The sequence below is a fragment of the Marmota flaviventris genome, chromosome 5 (assembly GCF_047511675.1).
Source record: "Marmota flaviventris isolate mMarFla1 chromosome 5, mMarFla1.hap1, whole genome shotgun sequence".
NCBI classification, from domain to species: domain Eukaryota; kingdom Metazoa; phylum Chordata; class Mammalia; order Rodentia; family Sciuridae; genus Marmota; species Marmota flaviventris.
Genome location: NC_092502.1, coordinates 125,278,727 through 125,305,035, shown reverse-complemented (window position 1 = coordinate 125,305,035; position 26,309 = coordinate 125,278,727). Strand labels below are relative to the sequence as shown.

Sequence of the window (26,309 nt, the reverse complement as noted above, 5' to 3'; positions counted from 1 at the left end):
CTTTACTCATTTTAGCTGTAAACTGAGAACTCCTAACTGGACAGAAATCTTTCCAGCTAGAAGTGTTATTTTTATAAAAATAGTGAAAGATATCTATTAACTGTGAAAAGTAAATAAAACAAAGAAATTTATTATAATTACACAAGTGATTATAGATTACTTAAACTGAGCTTTCTGATTCCTCCTTAATATTTAAATTTGTATAAACAATTATAGTATTATACCCAATATAATACATTCAGGACTATTCACTTTAATCAATTTGAAAAATTAAAACATCTAGAGGTGAAAGATAAGAATGGGGGTAAAGTTTGAAATAAATAAAAATGTTAATTACTTCTTTGAATTTTAAATAAAAATGTAGCCATTATGTAAATATAAAAAGTATCATATGTACTTGATTCATTTTGGCAGATGAAGTCAAAATATAAATGTATATATTGCACGACTATGTTGAAACTGTATATTTTTTAAAAAAGAAGTTGTCTTAGTTCCTTTATATAAATGTTTGCTTTTTATAATTAAAATGTTTTGCCTTTTTCCTCTCCACCAAAACTATAAAAATGAATGTATACATTTTGTACATCAAGTTGCACAATTCATTTGATTTAATCAGAATGGTAATCAACAAAAACTAATGGCTTTTCTCATATCAAAGCATGAGAACAGAACAGAAAACCACTTTTTTCATACCACATTATAGAATATCATTTATTAAAGTTGTTTTGAATATAAAGCTATTTTGTTTTGGTGTTTTACACATTATGCATTTCACAGTATTTGTCTTATGGACTCACTTTGCCTCAGAACACATTAAAGGTTCAATTTAAAAAGACTAAGAATATTAGTAGCCACAGGTGTCTAGTCTTATAAGAAAAAAAACCCAGCCAAACTGCTGCAACATCCAAAAGCAGAGTCATAAGTATAATTAAAAAGGAAAAAAAAAAAAACTCTGGAGTAACCAGGAGGGGTTAAGTATTTTTATTATAAAAATTAAATATGCTGAAGCATTAAAAAAAGATATGCATTAGTCTAACAGACTGCCATCATTGCATAAAATGGTGCACTAGTACAAAGTTTGGGTAGAACATCCATTTGTGCTGCCATTTATATCAGTGCACAGAAGTCTCCTGTTCCTGTCAGATATGCTGTTACATGCCTCTATGATCATCTCATGGTAAGGAAACAGCTATGGACAACTTACTGCAGAACAACTATCGACACATGTGGCATCTATCCCACATTAAATACAATGTTAGAAAAAAAAGAGCATTAGTAGTTTTTAACACAGCAAGTTAGCAAAGATCTGTATTAAAGCTACCATTTTGTCCTATGATTTCACTGGAAAATAATCTCATATATACTCATTTTTAAGGGTAATTCCTTTTACTTATTGTATATTACCTGTTAAAAACTACAAACAGCATTTTAAAAAAATTCTTCTCTCATCCTACCATAACTCTTTAATTTTAAAGTAAAATATTAATGAAAGATTGGACATCATCTTACACAAAATAGGGCCTATTTTCACTGAAGGACAACTCCCACCTTACATTAAGGTAAATGGCCACTAAACTGAACTTTTTCATGCAAAATAAAACTGAAGATTCAAATTTGTTCTTACAATAGCTCTGACTCTATCACCCTCTGCTGGATGATACGCCTAACTACAGCCAAAGTTCATCACTGCTGTAAGAGATCCTAATATTCTAGATGTCATGGTATGAAAGTAGGAAAAGGAGTGGAAGAGACAAGTTCATCTACCCACTCAGTAATTTATACAGATGTTTTTTCACATTTTTAAAATACGACAATTATACATGTTTCAGGTATGTTTAATTTGGGACAGAATATATAACACTGGTAATTCATTCACCAAATATTTGAGTGGCAGACGTAGTACATCAAGTATCATCACTAAGTACCACAACAAAATAAAAGTCAGAGTAGGGGCCAGTTTTCCAGTTTTTAAAGAGGCAGCCAGAAAAACTCTCTGTGGGAGGTAACATTTAATCAGAGACTAAAATAAAGAGAGGAAGCTGACCATGGGGATGTCTGTAGGAAGAGTAATCTAGAAAGAACAGGTGAAGCTTCTCAAAGGTAGAAATATTCTACCAGAACCAGTCACCACAAGATTTGAGCAAGATGGGGGGTGAGGGGCAGGCTAGGGCCCCACTGCTCAGGACTTCAGGCCATGGTGAAGACTGACATCTGAGGATGTGGTTAACTATGAGAAGGCCCTTACAGATCTACTTTAGGGAGGGAAGCATGGCAGCAGGACTGTCAGCAGGCCAGCCTTCTTAATCGCCAATTCTCAAAAAATACTGGAAATATATTGGGACTCTAAACATCATATTCAAAAGACAAAAATATCCACAGAATACTTCACTCATTGAATATCAGCGGTTCCTTTCAAATATGATGAAATCTTTTCCATTAAAAATACTTGGAGCATAAATATGAATTTCCCACTTCTTGAATGAATTCACCTACTAATCACTTAGTCAAAGCTTCAAGGTGACCTTGAAAATCTTGCAGGCAATCCACTTAAAGGCTGAATTTTTGTTTTATTTTGTTTTAGGTTACTCTTCTATTAGTTGTGTAGTCAAGTTGCAAAGGCTACATGTCAGAATGATACCAGCCCCTTAATATCTCAACTATCAATTAATTCAGCCACTCCTAAGGAAGTAAGGATTAATGAAGATTCTACTTAGGTCCAATATAATGCATAATAAAACTTTAAAAAATGTTTCAGATTCAGCATGCTCCAGGTGAAATATTTCACTTCTACATATATCTCATATTAACATTATACATTAAACATAATAAACATTATGTTAACAACATAGGTATAAAATCCTAGAAATATCTACAATGGCCCACTAACTTTAGTATGCTTTCAGATACAGTGCAACTGACTTCAATCAATACCTGAACCCTGATCTCCAGCAGGGCCAGGTGACAACTCTAAGAAAGGAGAGGAAGGCATTGAGCTGAAAGGGTCAGACTGAGACCAGAAAGACTAACCTAACCAGTGAGGAATTGGTGGACATTTGTCTTTCTTACCAGTGTCCTTCTAGCACGCTCTCTCCATACAGGCCAAGGAATAGGAGCTAAATAACAGGAGATTCCTAAAGTGGATGTGGCTATCTTATAGTTCCCAGCCAGAGAGTACATGCAGAATCTTCCTTGTGATATTTCTTGGAAGACAAGGATGGATGTCTGGCACAGAACAGATATTCAATATGTATTTATTGAATAAACGAGTTTCTTAGGTAAAAATTGTTTTCAACAGATAGGTTTTTCTTTTTGTCACAGAAAGTAGGAAAACTTTTAACCTAATTGTCTGAAACTACAGTTTTTGTTCTTATTAGGCAAATGCTAATTTTATGATGATGCCCATTGCCCAAAGTAGGCCAATATTTTATTACTTTAAGAACTGTAATAGCTCAATAAAGCTGGAAAATCTTTCATAAAAAATTGTATGGGGGGCTGGGGATGTGGCTCAAGTGGTAGCGCACTCGCCTGGCATGTGCGGGGCACTGGGTTCGATCCTCAGCACCACATAAAAATAAAATAAAAGATGTTGTGTCCACCGAAAACTAAAAAACAAATATTAAAAAATTCTCTCTCTCTCTCTCTAAGAAAAAAAATTGTATGGGATTTATACTCAAATCTATCAAAACACCATATGTAGGTTGACTAATCAAAAATTTGATCATTTTTTAGTATAAGAAGGAAAACTATCCTGAAAATGCTTTAATAAATAATCATATAATTTCTCTTACATTAATTTCCTTAATATAATTTGTTTAAATAGCTATGGGTCAAATTTTAAAAATCAACTAACATATTAACACAAACCAATGAGGTGTTGCTAGTTAGGCGGGTAGCTAGGTTCAATAATTTTATATTGACTTGTATATTAATAAATATTAATAACTAATAAGACAGAATATTATGGTATAATTACAGATTCCAAAATACTAAAAGTCTTTGCAATATAAAATATTTTAGGTATTATTTAATTTTTAAAAACAAAAAAGTACTATTTTTTTACTTTTGAAAATCATGGGTTTATTTAGGTTTATTTTTTTAAAATATGTATGTTCTGAAAATATATAACATACAATATCAAAACTGACAATGACTTTCCAGTTCGACCAATATTTCCAAAATACACCCTGATATTAACACCATCAATGCAATGGCATGGAAGTAGTGAGGAGGGGGCCATACTTCAATGAGATTTGAGTTTCAATTGAAAATTAGTCATGAAGGGATATGATATATCTCCACAGCCATCTCTCAATTATCACAGTTCTTCCCTATTGCTAGCCCCAAGTAATCCCTCATCCTACATATCCACGTATTTTGCTTTCTTTTTTGCCATTTGTCCCACAGGTATAACCTGTGCTTCAGTAAACTTCAGTAAACTGTGGAGAAGAAAGATCAAAATGTGATCAACAATAGAAGTTTACTAAATGTAGGATTCAGTGCTCAAAAAAACGTTAAGTGATTAACTGTTGGTTGCCCAAAAGCATTCTTTGTTTCTTTTCCAAGATGATGATGATTCTTCATATAGTTCCTAAAAAACAGAACCAAAATAGGTACTCCAAACAGATCATTTTAATAAATAAAAATATATTTGAATAAATTAGACAAATGAATAACATATCTATTTCAACCTGCTCCACTTTTAACAATCCAATCAACATTTTTATGTAAGGCACTGAGAACAGAAAAGTGAATACACATGTTCCCTACACTTAAGAACTCCCACGAATGAGAGCCCAGAAGCTCTATCAAGACAAAGTACAACTACAGGAGGAAATAAATAATTAATTCCACTCAGGCCATGACAAGAGACATCAGTTTATGCAAGGGAAGATAGAAAGTTGTTACTTTTAAACATTTTTTATTTCCAACACACCTACTACCTTACATTGCTAAGCAGTACACTTTTCCAAAGGGAAATGGGATATTCCATTAGTTGTGAAAGCAGCTAACGCACTCTGGTATGAAAGGCTCAGTACAGTATGAGTCTACCTGCCGGCTACTTTCTGATATCTCAGATGATCTCCAAGCCTAGAGGCTAGATTGAGACTAGATTTCAGATCCCTGTAGAAGGAGGGAAGAGAACACACTGCTTTCTTTTCCCACCCTAGTCAGAACCCCTATGGAGGGGATTCCAAAGTCAACTGACTTTAAGTTCATTCACTGTAGTTTTCAGCTCCAGGATCTCTCTCTTTTTTCAAAATTGTTTTCATTATTTCAATTTCTTTGTTAAATTTTCTGATAAATTTCTGAATTGCTTTTCTGAATTCTTTTGGAGCTGAGTTTCCTCAAAACAGCCATTTTGCATTCTTGGTCTGAATGGCCTCTCAGCTCCATCTAATGAAGACTGGGCACTGGTATCCTGTTGGTTCCATTTGGTGAGCTTATCATTCCCTGTAAGCTCTTAACTCTCATGGACATAATCACTGAATACACACAATTCCCCCAACCCTCTACAGAGAGAGAAAATCAAATAGAAAACCCAGCTGGTCCTTAAAGCCTAAAAATGACAGTATGTCTCAACTCCTGCCCTTTGCCTTTACTTCCTGGGGCTACCCCCTCTTCTACTTTCTGTTGGCTCACTGTGAACTCCTTTATCCTTGGTAAAGAAAGCCATCCCTGCTGCCTAGGCTGGAAGCTCATTTTGAAATGCCTTTCCTACCTCTCCTTCTTCCAGGGCCTGCCTTAGGCTCTGTAAAAAGCCTATGATTGCCTTGTTCATAGCAAAGCAACAATACATCTGGGCTTTACTAAGCTTCCTTTCATATATCCTATCCTCTAATCCCCAATTATTTCCTAAAATCGGAAACCTAATAATACATTTCAGATTTTATTCAGAAAATTAGGATATGAAACTCCTTAGGCCCTGGCTCAGAGTCCAACTTGCTCATCTTTCCTACTGACTGAGGCCAGAAGCTCCTAAAAGGACAGAAGACTCACCCTTTAAAGCCTTGGCCCTCTCCTCTCCTCTGCTCTTCTGATCCCCTGAGCTGCTCATTAATTCCTCAGCTTTGCCAATAGCCATACTGCTATGGGCAACTCTGTGGTTAGAAGTATAATTACACATGTTTATAAATACAGAACAATGCCACTGTTAATGCTCCTAAACCAGGGGAGAAATTAGAGGAGTTTAGAATACTCTATTTAAATAGAGAAATGCTTGTGCTTGACTTATTGACAAAAAATAAGCTATGATTTTCTATTTATGCTTTTAAATTCACTCACTATGCATTTCTCAGAGACAGCAATATCTAACCCTTTTATTTATTTCTTTCATATAAAGAAGAAGCTTTAGAAAAAGCTCTTTTGCCCTGAGGAATTTCTATTTTAGCCATTGCCTAAGTAGTCAGAGACCATGTACAACTCTGCAAAAGAAAGACCCTCTAATTGAAGGGGATTCTTCCAAGGGAATACTTCACCCATGAATCCCAGAGAACACTGCTGAATCTCAGAGAACGCTGCCGTCTACAAATTCTAACTGCTTCTGCTTGCTGGGCCTGCTTTGTGCCATGCATTCTTTGGGGCCTGTGTTTGTCAAGCTTAACAAACTTGGAAGGGAGATATTACATAAATGTTCTGTTTTACATATAAAGAAAACAAGATTCAATTATTAAGGAAAGTGCATAAGTACAAATTGTGTATGTTTTCCTATTCCCCATGCTTTATCAAAGAATTCCTAAGAAAAATAATATCCACATGGCAAAATGAGGCAACTTCTTAACCTACCTTTTTCCATATGGGCACCCTGGCTTTTAAAGTGTCAATGGCATAGGTGACAGCTTCAAGGGATGCAGCCCTGTGGGCTGAGGACACAGCAATAATTATGCTTGCTTCAGACACTGGAACCAAACTTAAAAAAGATGATGAAAAAAATTACCATCACCTCCTAATATGCATGTAGGAAAAAATCCAGTTATACATTAGAACATATGGTAGTTCTATTTAAAACATCCAATTTAATTAGAAAACAGTAATTCATTCCAGTTGCGTTCAGCAGAGGGGATGCTGAGGCTGATCTTGTGGCCAATTTGTTAGCAACTATCCACAAATCCCCTTTGTTAGGGACTAAGAAAAAAAAAGAGTCCTTTTGTTGACCCAGTAAATATCTGATTCTAACAAAGCACACTGCCAGGTAACTCCTAAAGCTACAAAGTTGCTTTATTATTTAAATAATAAATAGCAAACGATATTAAGGAATAGGACTGATCATGCTTGTTATTAATAAAAATACTGGTTATTAACAAAAGTATAATTAACAACAAAATAACAACTAACATAACAGATATAGGCTTAACTGCTGATTCTTTTTAAAGTTTTGCACTCTAATCTTTTTAGTTTTATAAAAAGGCAAATTACTTCAATGATTCAGATCTATAACAGATTCTTATGTAAACAGAGTGCAGACCATAAGACAACTCTCAAAAGACCTCAAGGACTTTAACATAGGCTCTTAGCCCCAGGGTCTGAAAATCTTGGCACATTTGCACTTTGTTACAGCAAAAGAGACAGTAAGGGCTCTCCAAAATTACAACCCAACAAGTAGCCTTTAAGGTACTGGGAACTATCTTCATTGTCCTCCAGAAAAATATTCAAACCTTCCTCTTATGGTAACATAGGACTCCTAAGATTACAGAAACAGCATTCGTACAAATATGGAAAACAATCATGCTCAACTTCAAAACTGGTAAAGAAAATCATACCCAAGTCTATGGAACACTGCTATGTGCTTGACTGGCCATTTCTGCCTAATGTCACTACAAATTTTTCTGATTTCATTTTCTGCCATTGGTAGATATGCTTCATATTCTAAGCTAATGACTTTTTTTCCTTCAAAGTTATTTCTTGTAGTCCCTAGAAAAAAAAAAGAAGAAACAATTAGGCTTTCCCCGGACAATAGAAATAACACATTAACAGAATTTAAAAGGATTATGGTTGAGTTAAAAGGATTATATTTAAATTGTAAATAAACAGCATAAATTTTTGTCTGAAAATTGCTTTGAAATTTCCTAAGAACAAAACTTGATTAGGAAAATCACAGATAATCATCCCAAAAATGTTAAGGAAATAAGAGAACACTGATTAAGCAAGCTTATTGAAAACATTTGCATGACAAAACAGGCTATATTACTTTTATGAATAATAGCATTTGACATTTAAAAAAAATATTTTTGTTTTTAGAATTATAATCAAGTATATGTTTTACTCAACATTTGGAAAATATACAACTTTCTCTCCTAGCAATGACTTCTATCATACCCTTTTAATGCCTGGTATTTTGATATAGGTTAATCTGAAGGTTATTAAAATAAACAAAATGAACACTAAAACAATTTCTACCCACTTTCATGGGTAATCATGGTTTATCGCTCAAAGTCCTCTGACTATTAATGCTGAAGAGGGACAGCCCTAACTGATTTCTACTGCCACGTGCAGTCAATAGACACTGTTAAAATACAACTCACCTACAAACAGGGATATTGCCCCACAGAGAGGAGATGTCACTAACTGGGAGACATCATCCACAGAAAGTTTCTCAGCAGTAAATTTTATTATATCTTTAGATGTCTCTTCAACTTTGTCCATATCTTTTCTGGAAATAAGATATTAATAAACTTTAGTACAAATACTAGAAGCAAAACCCTCAACTTATGAACTGTTTTTATTTTCTCTACATCAGATGTGTTAGGAGACATGATTGATCTGGGTAATAAAAACAAGCAAATGTAAAATTTTAGTATAACTGCTATATTCATAAACAGCCCTAATGAATTGGGCATGTGTAAAAAGTAATTCAATATTAGCATGGTCACTGTAATGTAACACAGCTCTTCTGTCAATTTATTGCAACTCTGCAATTGCTACCTGTATCTTCCATCATGGTATAGTTGAAATATTACCACCTTTGCCTTCATTCAATTCACCTCTAATCACTATGTAACCAAGCACCACACCCAGACTGCCTTTTCCTTTATCCAAAAAGAAGACAGGGAAAGCAAAAGTGACAGTGACTTCCACAGGAACTATGTTGCTTTCACACTGAGGTATGACCCCAGTTAAGTAATAGAAGAAATAGAGAATAAACTGTACACCTTTTACCCAGGTGTTGTACAAAGGCTTTTGCATGTATTTTGCATTTAATTCATCAAACAGTATTACATACACAGTGTCAGAGACTGTGACATTAGTTACAGACCCAGGGGTTGGGGGATCACAGGCCCAGCTGGGTGTGCTAGCGCATGCCTGTAATCCCAGTAACTCAGCAGGTTCAGGCAGGAGGATCACAAGTTCAAAGCCAGCCTCAGCAACTGGCAAGATGTTAAGCAACTCCATGAGACCCCATCTCTAAATAAAATACAAAATAGGGCTGGAGATGTGGCTCAGTACTTGAATGCCCCTGAGTTTAATCCCCAGTACCCCCCCCCCCCAAAAAAAAATCATAGGCTTCTGTCATCAAGATGTTGTATCCCAAGGGAAGAAACAAAGTAATAAAGAAGAATCATAAATGGGGATAACTTACGGAAATAAACAGGTTCTGAGACAAAGTGTGGGGGCTATTAGAGAAAAGGGATCCCAAAGGTCTCCCTCAAGAGGGAAGATTTCAAAGGGAGACCTAAAAGACAAGAAGGCAGCCATGTGATGAAATGGGATAGATCCCCAAATAAAGAGACGGGACTAGCAAATGTGAAGGTTCTGGAACAAGAAAGAGTTTGACACATTCAGAACCTCCAGGAGACCTAAGCACAGTGAGCAAAGGAGAGAGGAAGACCTGAGGCCGGACAGGGAGGTAGGACCTTCCAGACCCTGAGAAGTATGATTACAAATCCTGGAGATTTCACCTTAATTGAAAAATGAAAGGAGGCTTAGAGAAATTATGGACTCTTCAAGGTGCTGAAATTCTAACAAAGAACTCTTAGTAAATCTAATTTATATTACCTTATCTCCTTCTAACTCCTGAAAAGTACAATTACTCATATATGCCACTAGTTTCCAGGGCATTTCAAATGCTGTATGTGCCACAGAAGCTTCTTATACCTGTTCTTCTTGCTTTTAAACGGGTAACCAAAATGGGGTATCTGTGCTCCAAATCATAGTACACTCTCAAAAACTTTTTACTGTACAAGACTACTAAAACCTAACTAGCAGATTCTAAAATTTCATAACATAAATCCTGACAAAAGTATCCACATAATATGCAATGCTGTTGAGTAATCTTTCTAATCTTTCCAAAGAACAGCCACAGTCATTACACACACACAAACACACATACACACACACACCTTTCATGGCAGTCTATTGTCTTCTGAATAAATTCCAAGCTCTGAAAACCAGCATTTTAGAATCTTCTAAAATCACAATGGTGATAAGGTAATTACAGTGTGCATATAAAACTGAGATGCATATCTAACAAAGAATTTCCAGATGATAGGTATGAGAAAGGTTCCTAAATGTAGCCATGCTGGGCAATCCACTGTACAGACTAATTCTGCAATTTTTTGTGGCACTGCCCTCTGAGAAAGTTGGGAAAAGTGGGCAAAAAATTAAATAGGAGTTCTTGGCTTGCTCCTTTCTCTAATGGAACCAAGGTTTGTCATTGAGTATGATGTTTACTATTGATTTTGGATAAAATCCCTATCAAAGTTACATCTTTTTTTCTTTCCAAAGAGTTTTTAATCAGGAATGATTGATTTCTACATCATTTTATTATTCAGTTGGCAATAAAGTAAGCTTCATTCTGTCTCTTTATACATAAGAAAAGCATGATATCTCACACTATATTGAAGAATGTTCTTACACTTCGACCTACTCCAATATGGATTAAGTTACTTGGAAAGACTAAGATTTAGCAGATGTCAATGGATACACCTATAACACAGCTATAACAACAGAACTATTCCTTTATACTTCCACAATGGTAAGTTTTCTTTTCAGGCACAGTGATCTTTTGATCTTCTAGCTGTGTAATTTTTCTACATTTCTCTGCACCCCACAAAAGCTATTATCTAGTATTATTAAGTACATTTGTTAAAAAAAAGTACAGAGTTCAATAATATGAATTCCAATTTGGCTCTGCCACTTATTAGATATGTGACCAAAGGCAAATTTTTTGTAACTTCTCTGAATTTCAGTTTTTCCACCAGTAAAATATGTATATCAATACTTCAGTCTAGCACTGTGCCCAACACACAAAATATCTCAATAAAATATGTTAAATGAATATAATGATCACATGTAAACTGCTTAAAATAGAGTTGATGCAAGGATGGTAGGGAGGTATTTAAAATTGTATCAAGAAAGAGCAACAGTATCAACAAAGAATTGGTACAAGCCAGGCATGATGGCGCATGCCAGTAATCCCAGCAGCTTGGAAGTCTAAGGCAGGAGGATCACAAGTTCAAAGCCAGCCTCAGCAACTTAGCAAGTCCCTAGCAATTTAGGGTAACCCTGTCTCAAATTAAAAAAAATAAAAAGGGCTGAAGACACGGCTCAGTGGTTGAGTGTCCTTGGGTTCAATCCCCAATACAGGAAAAAAGAAAAAAATGAACTGGTGCAATTACAAAGAATATACTGTAACAACAAACCACATACAAGTTATCATCTGTTCGACCCTTCCCCAGAAGACTCATTAAGAAAAACAAATCTCACATACCTAGATAGTTCAAAAGCACTACCCTCCACTAATGGGGGGGATAATGGCAATTTCGTCTCCTGGGTGAAGGAGGAGGAGCTGGTCTCCCAGCTCTACATATTCTTGACGAACTGCGAATATCACTTGATTTCTAACATCAGCCAATCTGGGGGAGAAAAAGTCTGGTGAGAAGAATCAAGGTGTGATAGGCATCAAATCTCTTCAGCTGTATTATTAAAGACATTGCATAAATATTACTATATGAAATATCACCTGCAAAGTTACTAATTAAGTCATACTCCATTTGGAGAAAGGATCTAACCACTGAAGAACACACTTATTCCTTGCAAAGAACACATTAAAATGCTAACAACTCTTTAATGAATGCTGTAAACAAACAAAAACTACACTAGTGGCAACATTCAAACCAAAAATTTTCTAATCAGAACATGGGCTTTCCATTGGTCTTTGGTCTAAGTATACTAAGTAGAACTAGGACGTTTCCTATAAGATCAAGTTTCTGCCCACAAGCAGGTTAAAGGTAAAATAGTATAGAGGCTACTTACTGATTTCACTGAATGAAGGGCAATTTAGGAAATCAAGAAAGGGAGGTTTCCTTTTGAACACACAATGTCCAGTCTTTGTGTATACTGTTTTTATTACTGGCGATCAGACCCAGAGCCTCATCAAGCTTGATGAGCTACACCCACAGACCTCAGAAGTCTTTTTTTAACATAGCCCTAGGACTTCCAAGTCTATATAGACTTCAGTGGCACTACTACTATTTCCGGAACATCCTCAAATAAGTCACTTTCATTTTTTTTTGTTCCAAAAGTGATTTGAGGTAATAATGACAGCAATAAAATTACTGGTTTTCAAGAATACGGGAAAACAAATCAAATATTGCAAAACTCAATTCCAGTAGCATTTAGAGTTTGTGGTAACTCATTTTTCTTTTAATCTTAGAAATTTCTAATTTGAGTATTCTAAAGAGAGAAAAGGACAAAAAAGATTACAGCATGTTTTTAAACAATAAAATTTTCATTTAGTGTTATAAAAATGCAGAATCTATAATTGCAATAAAATTATAGATTACTAAATTTTTTATTATTACAATTGTAGATTATGAAAATAATTATAGATTATATAACCATATCTGTCTGGAAGTATCCCAGTTTACTGTGACTTTTTAATAAATTATCTTTAACTTTCCTTAAAGAATGGTGCATTTCTAAATACTAGAGTTTAAGTTTAAGTTTTCAGGAGTAGATCCAGAAAAATATAACTAAAAATCCCTTTTGATATTGCACATGGAAATCAAAATTAACCATTTTTACTTTTATCATTTATATTTTATTTACATAATACTTCTATGAAATATTTACATTTTACAATATTAAAAAGTATTAATCACATGCATTCTACAAATTTTTAATTACCCAGGATGCCGAGTTTCTATTTCATGCCACAGTTGCAATGCTTTTATTTCTTGCGGCACAGAAATTGTCTCTGAACGAACTCCTGTTATTTCAGCACTTTTTGCAAAATATAATATTTCAACCTGAAAGGAAAGAAAATGATTTTAATAATAATTCATAGTCCTTTTCTGACTGTTCATACTGATGTTTTCTCCTTTTCCAAATGTATTATTAAAAAAAAAAATTTTATGTTAGATAAAATTTGAAAACCCATAAAAAGCAGCATCTCCACAAGCTCAAATTTTGGAAAATTTTTATGTTTTAAACACAACTCAGTAATGGATGGTTTTTGGTTTTGATTTCCATTAAGCCCATATTCAGTTGACATAAAAGAATATCATTTTTTTTTTCAAACTGAACAAATGTGTGAGTCAAGAGATGAATTACACAAATGACTGAATCAACAAATGGCTTGTTTTCAAGGTTGCCAAATGACCTTTGATTCCATTCTACATTACATCGATCCAGCCATCACGGAAGATCAAGTTATGCAACATACAAATCCTGACATTTACATAAAGCAAGCAGGTTTGAAATACCAGATAAACTGGTATTTCCTAAGAGAAACCTGTGCAATAGGCCCGTTACTAAGGGATCTGACCAAGTATAGCCACCTGTCACTCAGCACTGATTATTCTCTATGAAATATTGACAGGTTTTGCCAACAATCTAGGGATTGTAAATCCATCAGTGAGGCGCAATTCTTCCCAAGAATTCTTAATTAAGTGCATTTTTAAAAATTAAAGAGGTATCTTGGTCAAACTAATACTCTGAGAAAGAGAGCTGTAAAAAAAAAAAAAGTTCACGCGCCTTCAGAAACGAACGGGTTCTGAACGCCCTGATCTGTGTACCAACAGTTCGTGAAGTGGACTTGACTTTTGTTGGGGTGGCAGGAGCAAAGCCCTCAAAGAAAAAGACCACCTTGGCGGTAGCGGCCCTGGACCCAAGGCGCAGGCCAGGATGGGCGTCCGTGAGGAGCGAGGAATGGAAAAAGGTCATCCTGATCCAGGCTGGGTCTGTGGCGGGAGAGGTGGGGCAGACAGGTCCAGGGGAGCAGGCACCCTGGCAAGTTCGTTCGCCCACTCTCCCCCCTTACCTGGCATCGCGGCACCATCCCGGCAAGGACACCTTGCTCGAATTAGACCCGCTAAGGCGGAGCCGGACCGACTCACGGCGCAGGCGCAACCGGATGGCGTCCCGCAAAGAGCATGCGCACGACTAGCTCCGCCCCGTTGTTCCGCAGCCCGGGACCCCTGTTCCTACTGCGGACTGCTCCGCAAAAAGTTTAGTTTCCTCCCGCGAAGACAAAGTGTGGATGTGGTAAAAGAGGTGTCCCTACGTGACCTTCTCTCCGGAGAGAGGTCGTGGAGCAGCAGAGCAGACGCTGTACTCGCCCGGACACTTGCCATAACCCAGCAGAGTTCAGGTTTCTCTTTGACATCTTTTTTTTTTTTTTTTTGGTACATATTGCTTTAGTTTTATTTAAGGAAATGCAACTTTACATTTACAGATGAAGTTCACATGTGTTCCTCCCCCTATCAACTCCCCTCCTTTCATCCTCAGAAATTACCATGTCTCAAAATGATATTTAATACTTTATAGGGTTTTGCACTTTTGTTTCATATGTTAATAGCTATAAACAATCTGTGGTGTTATTTAGAGTATTTTAAATAATACACAATTGGATTATACTCTATTCTTTTTTTTCAGTTTGTTTTTCTCATCAAATACTGTAAGATGTATTAATGTTTATTATGTAGATTTAATATATTTACATATGGCTGAAATAAAAAAATCCAATCTGGAAATAGTGGTCTTTAACTGGAGAGTTTGATCCATTTACATTTATTGTGAATTTGTTCAGCTGTATTTATACCACATTGTTTTTCTTATCTATTTACCATACTTTGTTTTAAACATCTTTTCATTTTCTATTGAAGTTGAGTATTTTTCAAATTCTTTTTCTCCATCCTCTTTTTTGGAAGTTACATATTCTATTTTTTTTTTTTTTTTTAGTTTTCATACCGCTATTCAGTTTATGATCAGTGTTTCTTACAAACTCAGAGTATTACCTTATCAGAGCCTTCGAACCGTATCAGATTGGTAGTTACTGCTCATTAGCTTCCCAGGTGACCCAGACCAGTCCCAGGAAATGTAACATCTTGCCTAGTATTATACTTGGTATACGGAGTTATCGTTAATATTTAAGACTTTCCGTCAAGGACTGTAAGCTGCAAGGGGAGGGACACTTACATCACCTAACTGTAAGCAATTTAAAGCAGAGTCCTTGTGGGAATGAAGTTGGGAATGAATAACATGAGGATAAATTACTGAGAGGCTGATGAGCAGTAACTACCAATCTGATACGGTTCGAATGCTCTGATAAGGTAATACACTAAATTTGTAAGAAACATTGATCATAAACTGAATAGCGGTATTAAGATGTCAAAGCGAAGCCTAAGGTGAACCTGAACTCTGCTGGGTTATTGCAGGTGTCCGAGCTAGTACAGCGTCTGCTCTGCTGCACCACGACTGTGCTAAGTCTCACCGAGATGTTTGTGCCAAATCTACTAGAATTGTACAAGCAAATGACCCTGTCAGGATGAGAGTGAGGTCACTTCGCTTACCTGTGCCACGCATATAAAGCAGCATTATGAGTTCGAAGAAGGAAAAACAGTTTGCAACTCAGGTGTACCCTGGGCAAGAAAGGAGATGGTGGGAAGTGAGACTGGTGATACCATTGCATGAAAAATTGGCAAGCACTGACATATACACATACACACACACACACACAAACACAAACTCACATACATACTTTTATTTTCCGGGTAAAATTGATAAACACCAAGGATGTAGAATTACATCCACATCCATACCGAAAAACAAGGGAAAGATTGTTAGGGGCCAGACTGTATGGGCAATAACCAAACAGACTCCATTTTACCGTGAAACTTCATATCATGTAAGAAATGCTTCTCCCATGGGAAAGCCCCACTTCTGCACCCATTAATAGTTACCTAGCATAACATACTTGGCAACACAAAATAGCAATTCTTATAAAATGTAAAATTGTTCTCTTTGGTTTCCATTTTTCATGGGTGATATAGCTTGTCAGAGATTGATTGTCTAGATGTTAGTAACCATTCTCTAACTTGTACTCAACTATGGTCATTTTGACCCATTTCCCTTCTGCTTGTTTGCTACTGTGCCAACCTGGAAAGTCCTGTGGGAAATACCAGTGTACCCATCGCATTGTCTCGCTAATCGCCCAATTCAGCTTCTGTACCTGCTTGCTTACAGCTACATCAATCCTGATGTAGTTTTTGTCTTTGAATATCCTAAAATGCTCAGGCTTGGGGCTGTTCCTTGCAGAGACAGTTATGGGTCCTGCAGGGAGCAATCACCAGCTTGCTGGCTAAATAAAGTGTCTTCAATTTGGACAAAACTGGGACTTGGTGTGTTTTCTGAGTGACCTGCCCCACAACAAGATGACAGTGATCTTAGACCATTTTAATTACAAATTCATTAATTAAACCAATGACATCCAATGACATAAAATAGTGTTGTGCAATAGCAAAAAAAAAAAAAAAAGCCGAGTACAAAAACATAGACACAAATTGGTGTTTATAAAGGCCAGAGACTGATATTCCTAGAAAGCAAAGAAACAGATAAACATTCCTCTTAAGCAAAAAGTTTATTCAGTCAAGACAGTTGTAAAAACAAGAACTTCAGGAATAAAGACATTAATGGTAAGATTAGAAAGCACATTGAGATTTTAATCCATTCAAATATAAGAAATCAATTGTGGGATTATGTTTATGGAAGAAAAAGTAAATGCTATCAGAATAATATCATTTATTATTTAAAATATATATGGGAATTGCCCAAAATTGGATCATATACTTGCAAAGAATTAATTCATGTTTCTCAATATTTTCCATAATCTGGTTTCTTTGTTTTAGAAGGATCTTTTTAAAATCAAGAACAAATACTAATCTGATGATTTCTAATTCCATTCCCCAGCTTCCCTTCAGTTACTTTGTTTTTTATAAATTCAAGTAAATAACCCAGAAAAAGAAGAAAATCCTTGACTAATATGTTGATAATATTGTCCTATTTTGTTTGTATTTTCTGCTTATTAGGAGAATCTTTTCATGTTTTTTATTGGCCCTTGTATTTCTCTGTGAAGTTCCTGTTTATGTCTTTTGTTCATTATATAGTATATGAATCAGTTCTCTTTTTTATTTGATAAAATTCAAAATTTATTCATGATAAAACATCTGTCTACATTAAGAGTATAGAATTACCTTACTGTAGTAAGGACTACAAAATCTTACAACAAACATCAGAACTTTGGAAAAATGTCCCCTTAATATCAGGAATAAAACAGATGACTGTAACTACTTCTTTCAAAATTATATTTTGAAGACATTGTTAGAATAATAAGAACAAGAAATAAAATAGGTAATAACTGAAAAAATTAAAAACACTTTATTTTTACATATAGAATATATAAATAAATTATAAAAATTACCAGAGAATTTAGCAACCCTTTTTGAGAAAAAAAAATACCAACAAATCAGTTCCATTTATATAATGAGTATCATAATGAAGCAATTATAACAAAACTAAAAACATATATCTGGAATAAAAAAATAAAAGTGATGTTTGTTTTTTTATAGCTAAATAATAAAATAATAAAATACTTAGACTATATTGAAAAACAACCAAATAATGAATATATTTATCATGTTTAGTGATTAAAGATCTAGTATTATAATAACACATTCAAGCAATTCTAATAAACTTTATAGTAGGCTGGTGTGTGTGTAGGTTTTTATTGATTTTTTAAAATAAATGTCAGCAGAATGCATTACAATTCATATTACATATATAGAACACAATTTTTCATACCTCTGGTTGTATATAAAGTATGTTCACACCAATTCCTGTCTTCATATGTGTACTTTGGATAATGATGTCCATCACATTCCACCATCATTGCTAACCCCTTGCCCCCTCCCATTCCCTCCCTTCCCTCTGCCCTATCTAATTTGTCTATTCCTTCCATACTCCCCTTCCTACCCACTATAAGTCAGTCACCTTATATCAGAGGACACATTCAGCATTTGTTATTTTGGGATTGGCTAACTTCGCTTAGCATTATCTTCTCCAACTCCCTCCATTTACCTGTAAATGTCATGATTTTATTATCTTTTTTGCTGAGTAATATTACATTGTGTACATATGCCACTTTTTTTTTATTCAGTTATCTACTGAAGGGTATCTAGTTTGGTTCCACAGTTTAGCTATTGTGAATTGTGCTGCTATAAACATTGATTTGGCTGTGTCCCTGCAGTATACTGTTTTTAAGTCCTTTGGATATAGACCGAGGGGAGGGATAGCTGGTTCAAATGGTGGTTCCATTCCCAGTTTTCCAAGGACTCTCCATACTGCTTTCCATATTGGGTACACCAACTTGCAGTCCCACCAGCAATATATGAGTGTACCTTTTTCCCCACATCCTTGCCTACACTTATTGTTGTTTGTCTTCATAATAGCTACCATTCTGACAGGAGTGAGATGACATCTTAAGAGTAGTTTTGATTTACATTTCTCCAATTGCTAGAGATGATGAACATTTTTTCATACATTTGTTGATTGATTGTATATCCTCTTCTGAGAAGTGTCTGTTAGGTCCTTGGCCCTTTTATTCATTGGGTTATTTGTGGGTTTTGTGGACTTTAGCTTTTTGAGTTCTTTATATACTCTAGAGAATAGTGCTCTATCTGATGTGTGAGGGGGTAAAACTTTTCTCCCAAGATGTAGGCTCTCTATTTATCTCACAGTATCTTTTGCTGAGAAGAAACTTTTTAGTTTGAATCCTTCCCATTTATTAATTCTTGCTTTTAATTCTTGCGCTATAGGAGTCTTATTAAGGAAATTGGGGCCTACTCCGACATGATGAAGATCAGGGCCTACTTTTTCTTCTATTAGACACAGAGTCTCTGGTTTGATTCCTATGTCCTTGATCTACTTTGAATTGAGTTTTGTGCATGGTGAGAGATAAGGGTTTAATTTCATTTTGTTGCATATGGATTTCCAGTTTTCCCAGCACCATTTGTTGAAGAGGCTATCTTTTCTCCAATGCATTTTTTTTTTGCCACCTTTGTCTAATATAAGAGAATTGTAATTTTGTGGGTTAGTCTCTGCATCCTCTATTCTGTACCATTGGTCTACCAACCAGTCTGTTTTGGTGCCAATACCATGCTATTTTTGTTACTATTGCTGTATAGTATAGTTTAAGGTCTGGTATAGTGATGCTACCTGCTTCACTCTTCTTGCTAAGGATTGCTTTAGCTATTCTGAGTCTCTTATTTTTCCAGATGAATTTCATGATTGCTTTTTCTATTTCTATAAAGAATCTCATTGGGATTTTGATTGGATTGCATTAAATCAGTATAGTGCTTTTGAAAGTATGATCATTTTGATAATATTAATTCTGCCTATCCAAGAGCAAGGTATATCTTTCCATTTTCTAAGGTCTTCTTTGATTTTTTTCTTTACAGTTCTGTAGTTTTCATTGTATAGATCTTTCACCTCTTTTGTTAAGTTGATTCCCAAGTTTTTTTTTTTTTTTTTTGAGGCTATTGTAAATGGGGTAGTTTTCCTCATTTCCCTTTTGGAGGATTTGTCACTGATATACAGAAATGCCTTTGATTTATGGGTGTTGATTTTGTATCCTGCTACTTTGTTGAATTTATTTACTAGTTCTAGAAGTTTTCTGGTGGAGCTCTTTGGGTCTTCTACATATAGAATCATGTCATCAGCAGATAGTGCTAATTTAAGTTCTTCTTTTCCTATGCGTATCTCTTTAATTTATTTCATCTCTCTAATTGCTCTGGCCAGTGTTTCAAGAACTATGTTAAGTAGAAGTGGTGAAAGAAGGCATCCCCGTCTTGTTCCAGTTTTTAGAGGAAATGCCTTCAATTTTTCTCCATTTAAAATGATATTGGCCTGGGGATTAGTTTAGATAGCCTTTACAATGTTGAGATATGTTCCTATTATCTCTAGTTTTTCTAGTGTTTTGAACATGAAGGGCTGCTGTATTTTGTCAAATGTTTTTTCTGCCTATATTGAGATGTGGATTAGTTCTTTTAAATAAATAAATCACTAAATCAATATCCCTTATTATAATTTGTGAGCATGTAAAAAAGACTGATACCAGAAAATTCCCATCTTATTCCAAAGGTTTTGGTTTAATTTTAATTATAAATTCATTAATTAAACCCGTGGATGATAGAAGAGAATACAATAAACTATTTTATTAATAATAAAACAACTTTAGAAGCAGTAGTTGTATTACACTTCAGTAATAATTTATGATAAACACGTAGTTGAGGCCAACATTCACTCTATTATTTTTTACCAGAAGGAATATCATTTGCTTTTAGAAAGAATAAATTTGTAAAAAAAAAAACCTTCCATTTTATTTTCACATTTGAAAAAAAAGACTAAATTCTGTGAGACTAGAAATATAAGAGCATTTCAGACTTTTATAAAAGGCTCATTAAAAGATCAGGAAGATCTTTCCTGAAAAATAATTTTCCCCAGAAATGCCTGGCAAAATCAGAATTCATTGTTGGATTTTTCTATAAAATTTTTAACAGATAGGTAACAGTTTGGGGGATGGATATTTTTTCCTACCCAATTAAAATAGCACAATTACTTTCTTGCCATGATTAATTCTAATTTTTCATGCTACAGCTCAACCTCCAATTGAACTGAGCTTAAAATGAGAATATTTTTTATAACCTGATTTCTAAAATCCAACTTATCTGCTGAGTTCACACATTTTCAAAATCTAAATATTTTATATTATCTTAGCATAAATACTAACCAGATCCTGTTTTCATTTCCATCCAAATATTTCCTGCCATCATTTTCACCTCCTAAATAGTATCTAATCTTACACCTATTGTCATAAACTCTTCATGAAATGCTACTTAGCACCATTAATTTTAAGCAGGCTGAGGACTATAATCATATATGTTTAAAAATATAGAATGTAGGTTTTTAAGTCTCAGTTTATAAGTATCCTTTACTTTTAAGTGTAGCAGAATTTATAATCAGTGAAAACATCTCGGAGGAATTTTAGGCTATGTGGTGTGAATTCTAGGTACTGTACTAATGTCTTTAAATTATTTGGGGTTGTATTTAAATTTTTTCTTTGAAAAATAGAAGATCCACTAGTTATTTTTTGAAATACAAGTGCAACATACATACATCTAGATTTATGTATCTTATTTGTGCATCTTATTTTTATTACCCAGAATTTCAAGCATCTTTTTATACAAATTACTTTTAAAAATAAAATACAACATGGTACCAATAAACAACCCTTCATAGTGCCTTGTACTTTGTGGGTGTACAAAATATTGTTGAGTCAGTTTTGTGATTGAATTAGGCTATTTAAAAACACCATGGATTTCTTGTATAATTTTATTGCTTGGTCTCTTACAAAAGCAAACCCCAGAGGAAAAGCTCTATTCTTAGTTTATTCAAGAAAATTTAGATAAAAAGAAGCACTCCCCCTTGTGGTTAGTTTTTTCAATTGCAAATCCTTCACCTCACAAAGAAAGGAGGTAGCTATAAAATAGCTTTTTCGTCATTGATCATTTTCTAAAATTAATATGCAATATTATCGTTTCAGATGGAAGAGGAAAGCTGGCTCCAAAAATTTTGTTTCTGCAGAATCTAAGATATTCACATCAAAATATGCAAGACATTCAGAGTAGGAGAGAAATACACCACTCAGAAGTTGTTAGCCAATGAAAACTAAAGCTCTTTTAAAGATCATGCTGTAGGATCTAGAAAGCTCCTAACACTGACTTTCTAGAGCTTTAAGAAGGAGATTTAAGGAAAGCAAAACCTGATAGTCTCACCAAATGGGTTGGTGAAGCATAAATCTTCATAGAAAGAGAAGATCTACCCAACTCAGAAATAAATAACAGAAGATCTGCAGCAGTTGCAGGTGAGGGAAGAGGCTGAGCCCAGACCCTTGGGAGATAGCTCAGAAGAAGTCCTAGACTTAAAGATGATCAATAAGGAAGCTAAATGCACCTTTCACACAACTTTCAGTTCTTCGTCAATAGAAACAGCTGATACCTGAATACAAGGCAAGAACACAATCTGGATACCTCTCCTTAAAACTAGCAAAACCTGCAGAGATTCAAATACCATAGGAGACTGAGGAAGATCTGAATCCCAGGTTTCCCTCAGGATACAATGTAGATACTCCTGGCATTTTAACATTCTATGGCCTGTTGTAATATATAGACACTGTATGTCCCCCCACTGACCTTCATCTATTGTAGAAATGCAAACTACCAAACTGATGACATTTAAAGGTAGGCATTTGGGAGGTAATTAAGTCATGAGGGTGGATTATTAGTGCCCTTGTAAATGAGAACCTGAGAGCTACCTCAGTCTTTCTGCGATACGATGATACAGCAAGAAGTTGTTAGTGTGTAACATGAAAGAAGCCCCTCAACAGAACCCAGCCATGCTGCCAGTCTGACCTCAGAATTCTAACCTCTAGAACTAAATAAATTTTTGTTATAATTTATAAGCCAACCATTCTATAATTTAGTCAACTTTCCCTATGATTGTATCCCCACCTGTGGATTATACCAACTGCTGATTGAAAATATTTGAACAAAAAATGGCATCTATACTGAATGTGTACAGACTTTTTTCTCATCATTATTCTCTAAACAATGCAGTACAATGACTATTTACATGACATTTGTACTTTATTAGTTTTAATAAATAGTCTAGAGATGATTTAAAGTACACAAGAGGATGTAATTATATATAAATTCTATGCATTTCATATAAAGGACTTGAGCATCTGTTAATCTGCATGTCCAATGGGGATCCTGAAACTCATCCCCTAGGGATGCCAAGGAATGACTCTACCTTGCTGTGGCAGCCCAAACCAACAAACACACAAAGTGAACCCAGGGTTTAATAAGACCTTTAATAAAACTGCAAAGAGAAAAATGACTAATGCAGGCTTTACAACTTCAGGCATCAGAAAACTTTTCTGTAAAAGGACCAGATGGTAAAGAGTGAACTTCCAAAGTCCTGTGGCTTCTGTCATAGGTGCCCAATTCTTTATTGCAATATGAGAACAGTCAGTGGCAATAAGTAAAGTGGATGAGCATGGCTCTGTTTCAGTCAAATTATTCACAAAAATAAGGTGAGTCAACTTGTCATCTTTGCTAACCTTTGTAGTATAGCTCAAAAAAATAAGGAGAAAGGAAAGGAGGGAGAACTTGGCCACATTATAATTAGCATAAATAGACTCAGATAAATATTTGCATGTTAAGTTTCAGAGAAATGAGAAACAAAAAAAAATTATAAATAAGCATTCGAAGGGCAATATATTTAAGCCCCAAGTGAAAAAAAACTAATATGAAAATTTGTGGCATGCAAATGATGGATGAAAAAATGTTATAAGAGAAAGCAAACCCTTTCCCAAAAGGAAAAAATCTCTCAACATGCTTTACTCTATGAGAAAGTTTGTCATAGTTCCCCCTTATCCATGATCTCATTTTCTATAGTTTCAGTTCCCCGTGGTCAACTGCAGCCCAAAAATATTAAATGGAAAATGCCAGAAATAAACAATTCTTAATTTTGAAATCAGACCTCATTCTAAGTAGTTTGATCAAATTTATGCCATCCTGTTTCAACTTGCCAGGGATGTGGAGGGATCTGCATTATCATGGGGAGAGGGCAGAAGGTAAGCAATTATGGTAAGGTGCAACCTCTGGCAAAATTTCAGCATAGCATTGATGATAATTTCTAATTAAACATGGCAGGATGAGCTCATATTAAAGTTTACCCTTCTCCCTCTGGAAAAAAAAATATGATTGAAAGAGAAAAATGCAAAACTCACAAGATAAGAAGGCTAGGAGAAAGAACAAAAGAAAACTGTTGGAGAGTAGGTGGAACAATTCCAGTTCTGGTAATGATCCAGTAGCTAAATTTCAGCTTTCTTTCTCAAAAAGAAAAGAAAGCTAGAAAGATATAAGAAATGTCTTCAGGCTTCAGATAGCAAAGCCTTGAAAGAAGAATGCACATGTGTTGAACCTAACACTCATCCCAACTTTCTCTTTGAAGGCATTTTTTTAAATCCTTACACTGGGAAATCTTGCTTAAGAAGACAGCAGGCAGATTAAAAATACATAGATGAAAGAAAAAGATGTTGCAAACCCTAACAAAAAGAAAGCTGGTGTCACAATGCTCACTAAGAACAAACTAGATTTTAAATCAAGAAGTATTACAAGTGATAAGGAGTGACATTTCATCATAATAAAAAGGCCAATTCAAGACGAAGGTATAACAACCCTAAAATAATATGTACTGTATAACATGGCTTCAAAATACATGAGCAAATATTGACAGAACTAAAAGCAAAGACAAATACACAATCATAGTTAGGAATTCTAATATATGTCTATCTGTAATTGATAAACAAGCATACAGAAGTTAGAAGGCATGTAGAAGATATGCATAAACAACCTATTTGATCTAATTGACATATAGAACACTGAACCCAATCATTTTAGGTTGTCAGGTTTTTTTTCTTTAGGTACTTAAACAATGTTGTTCCACTACAGTCTGTTTTTTATTTCCTCTTCTACTATCCTATCTTTGTTGCTCTACTTATCTCTCCACAGAATATATCTTTTTCCTTCTCTTCTACTTTTTTAGTGTTTTCTCCTTATCACTTGCTCAAGTCACTTGAACATGATACAAAAATCATATAGTTTTATACAAAATCATATAGTTTCCCCCATGATTTTGGTGCTTAGATTCTTGGGGTTTGAAAAACAATGGACAGTTTTCACTAGATTTAGAGTTTCAGGCATTGCAGTATTTCTTCAATTAATTTATCTCTCAACTACCCCTTTATTTCCCGTGGGGATTACAATCACATATATGGAAGGCCACTGAAGTTGTCCCTCTACTCACTAATACTCTTGTTCACATTTTTTTTTCACTTTTTTTCTGTGTTCCATTTTGCATAGTTTCTATCGATATGTCTTCATGTTAACTTATCTTTTCTATAATGTCTAATTTACCATTAATAACATCTAGTTTATTTTTAATTTTGAACATTTGAAGTTTTCATCCTTAAAAATTAATTTGACTCTTTAAAAAAATCTCATGTCTTGTATAAGAATTCTGTCAACTAATACATGTCTGCATGATTTGTTGACTGATTTTACCATCTTTATGGATCATATTTTTTTCTGTTTCTTTGAGTTATGGTTTAGCTATGAGTTGTTCCTGAAAAGCTCAAGTATTAGACAATGCAAGAAAGTTTACAAGTTAAATGATTGCCCTTCAGACCAGTAGACTATCAAGGGAGGTCAAGCCCAGCGGCCCAGATCCACCCACTCCAACTTACAGAGGACCCAGATCCAGGATGCAATAACATTCATTGAGGGACACCAGCAGGGTCTGGAAGCCCAACATCAAGGTGAGGTACAGAAAATCTATGTGGGTACTAGAAGAATATAGGGAAGAAACTGTAATATCTCAGATCCACACTGCAAGAAAGGAAGACACATAGACAACATGAAAAAAACAAGGGAGGAAAGTGTCCCAAACAAACCAGGACACTATAATAACAGAATCCATTGACAGCAAAGTTGATGAAATGTCAGAGAAGGAGTTCAGAAGGTTCATAACTAAAATGATCTGTGAATTAAAGAATTATCTAAATGAGCAAATTCAGGAAAAAAATTGATCACTCCAACAAAGAGATAAGAGAGCAAATACAGATAGCAAAAGATTACTTCAAGAGACAGAGACTCTAGGGGGAAAAAAAGTCAGAAATCCTTGAAATGAAGAATACAATAAATCAAATTAAAACCTCAATAGAAAGCATACCCAACAAACTAGATCACTTGGAAGAAAGAATGTCAGATAATGAAGACAAAGTATACAATCTGGAAAATAAAGTTGATCACACAGTAAAGAAAGTTAGAAACCATGAACAGAACATCCAAGAATTGTGGGACAGCATCAAAAGACCAAATCTAAGGGTTATTGAGATAGAGGAAGGCACAGAG

General features: G+C 34.8%; 1 protein-coding gene across 1 annotated transcript; it reads right to left on the bottom strand.

Moving 5' to 3' along the window:
- Positions 1-682: 682 nt before the first annotated feature.
- Mocs2 (molybdenum cofactor synthesis 2) lies at positions 683-11,802 on the bottom strand. Its single transcript, XM_034636846.2, is given in 5 exon segments — positions 683-4,588; positions 6,784-6,907; positions 7,758-7,908; positions 8,520-8,647; positions 11,705-11,802. Coding segments are annotated over 5 exon segments (570 nt in total). The 3' UTR covers positions 683-4,519.
- Between the last annotated feature and the right edge of the window lie 14,507 nt (positions 11,803-26,309).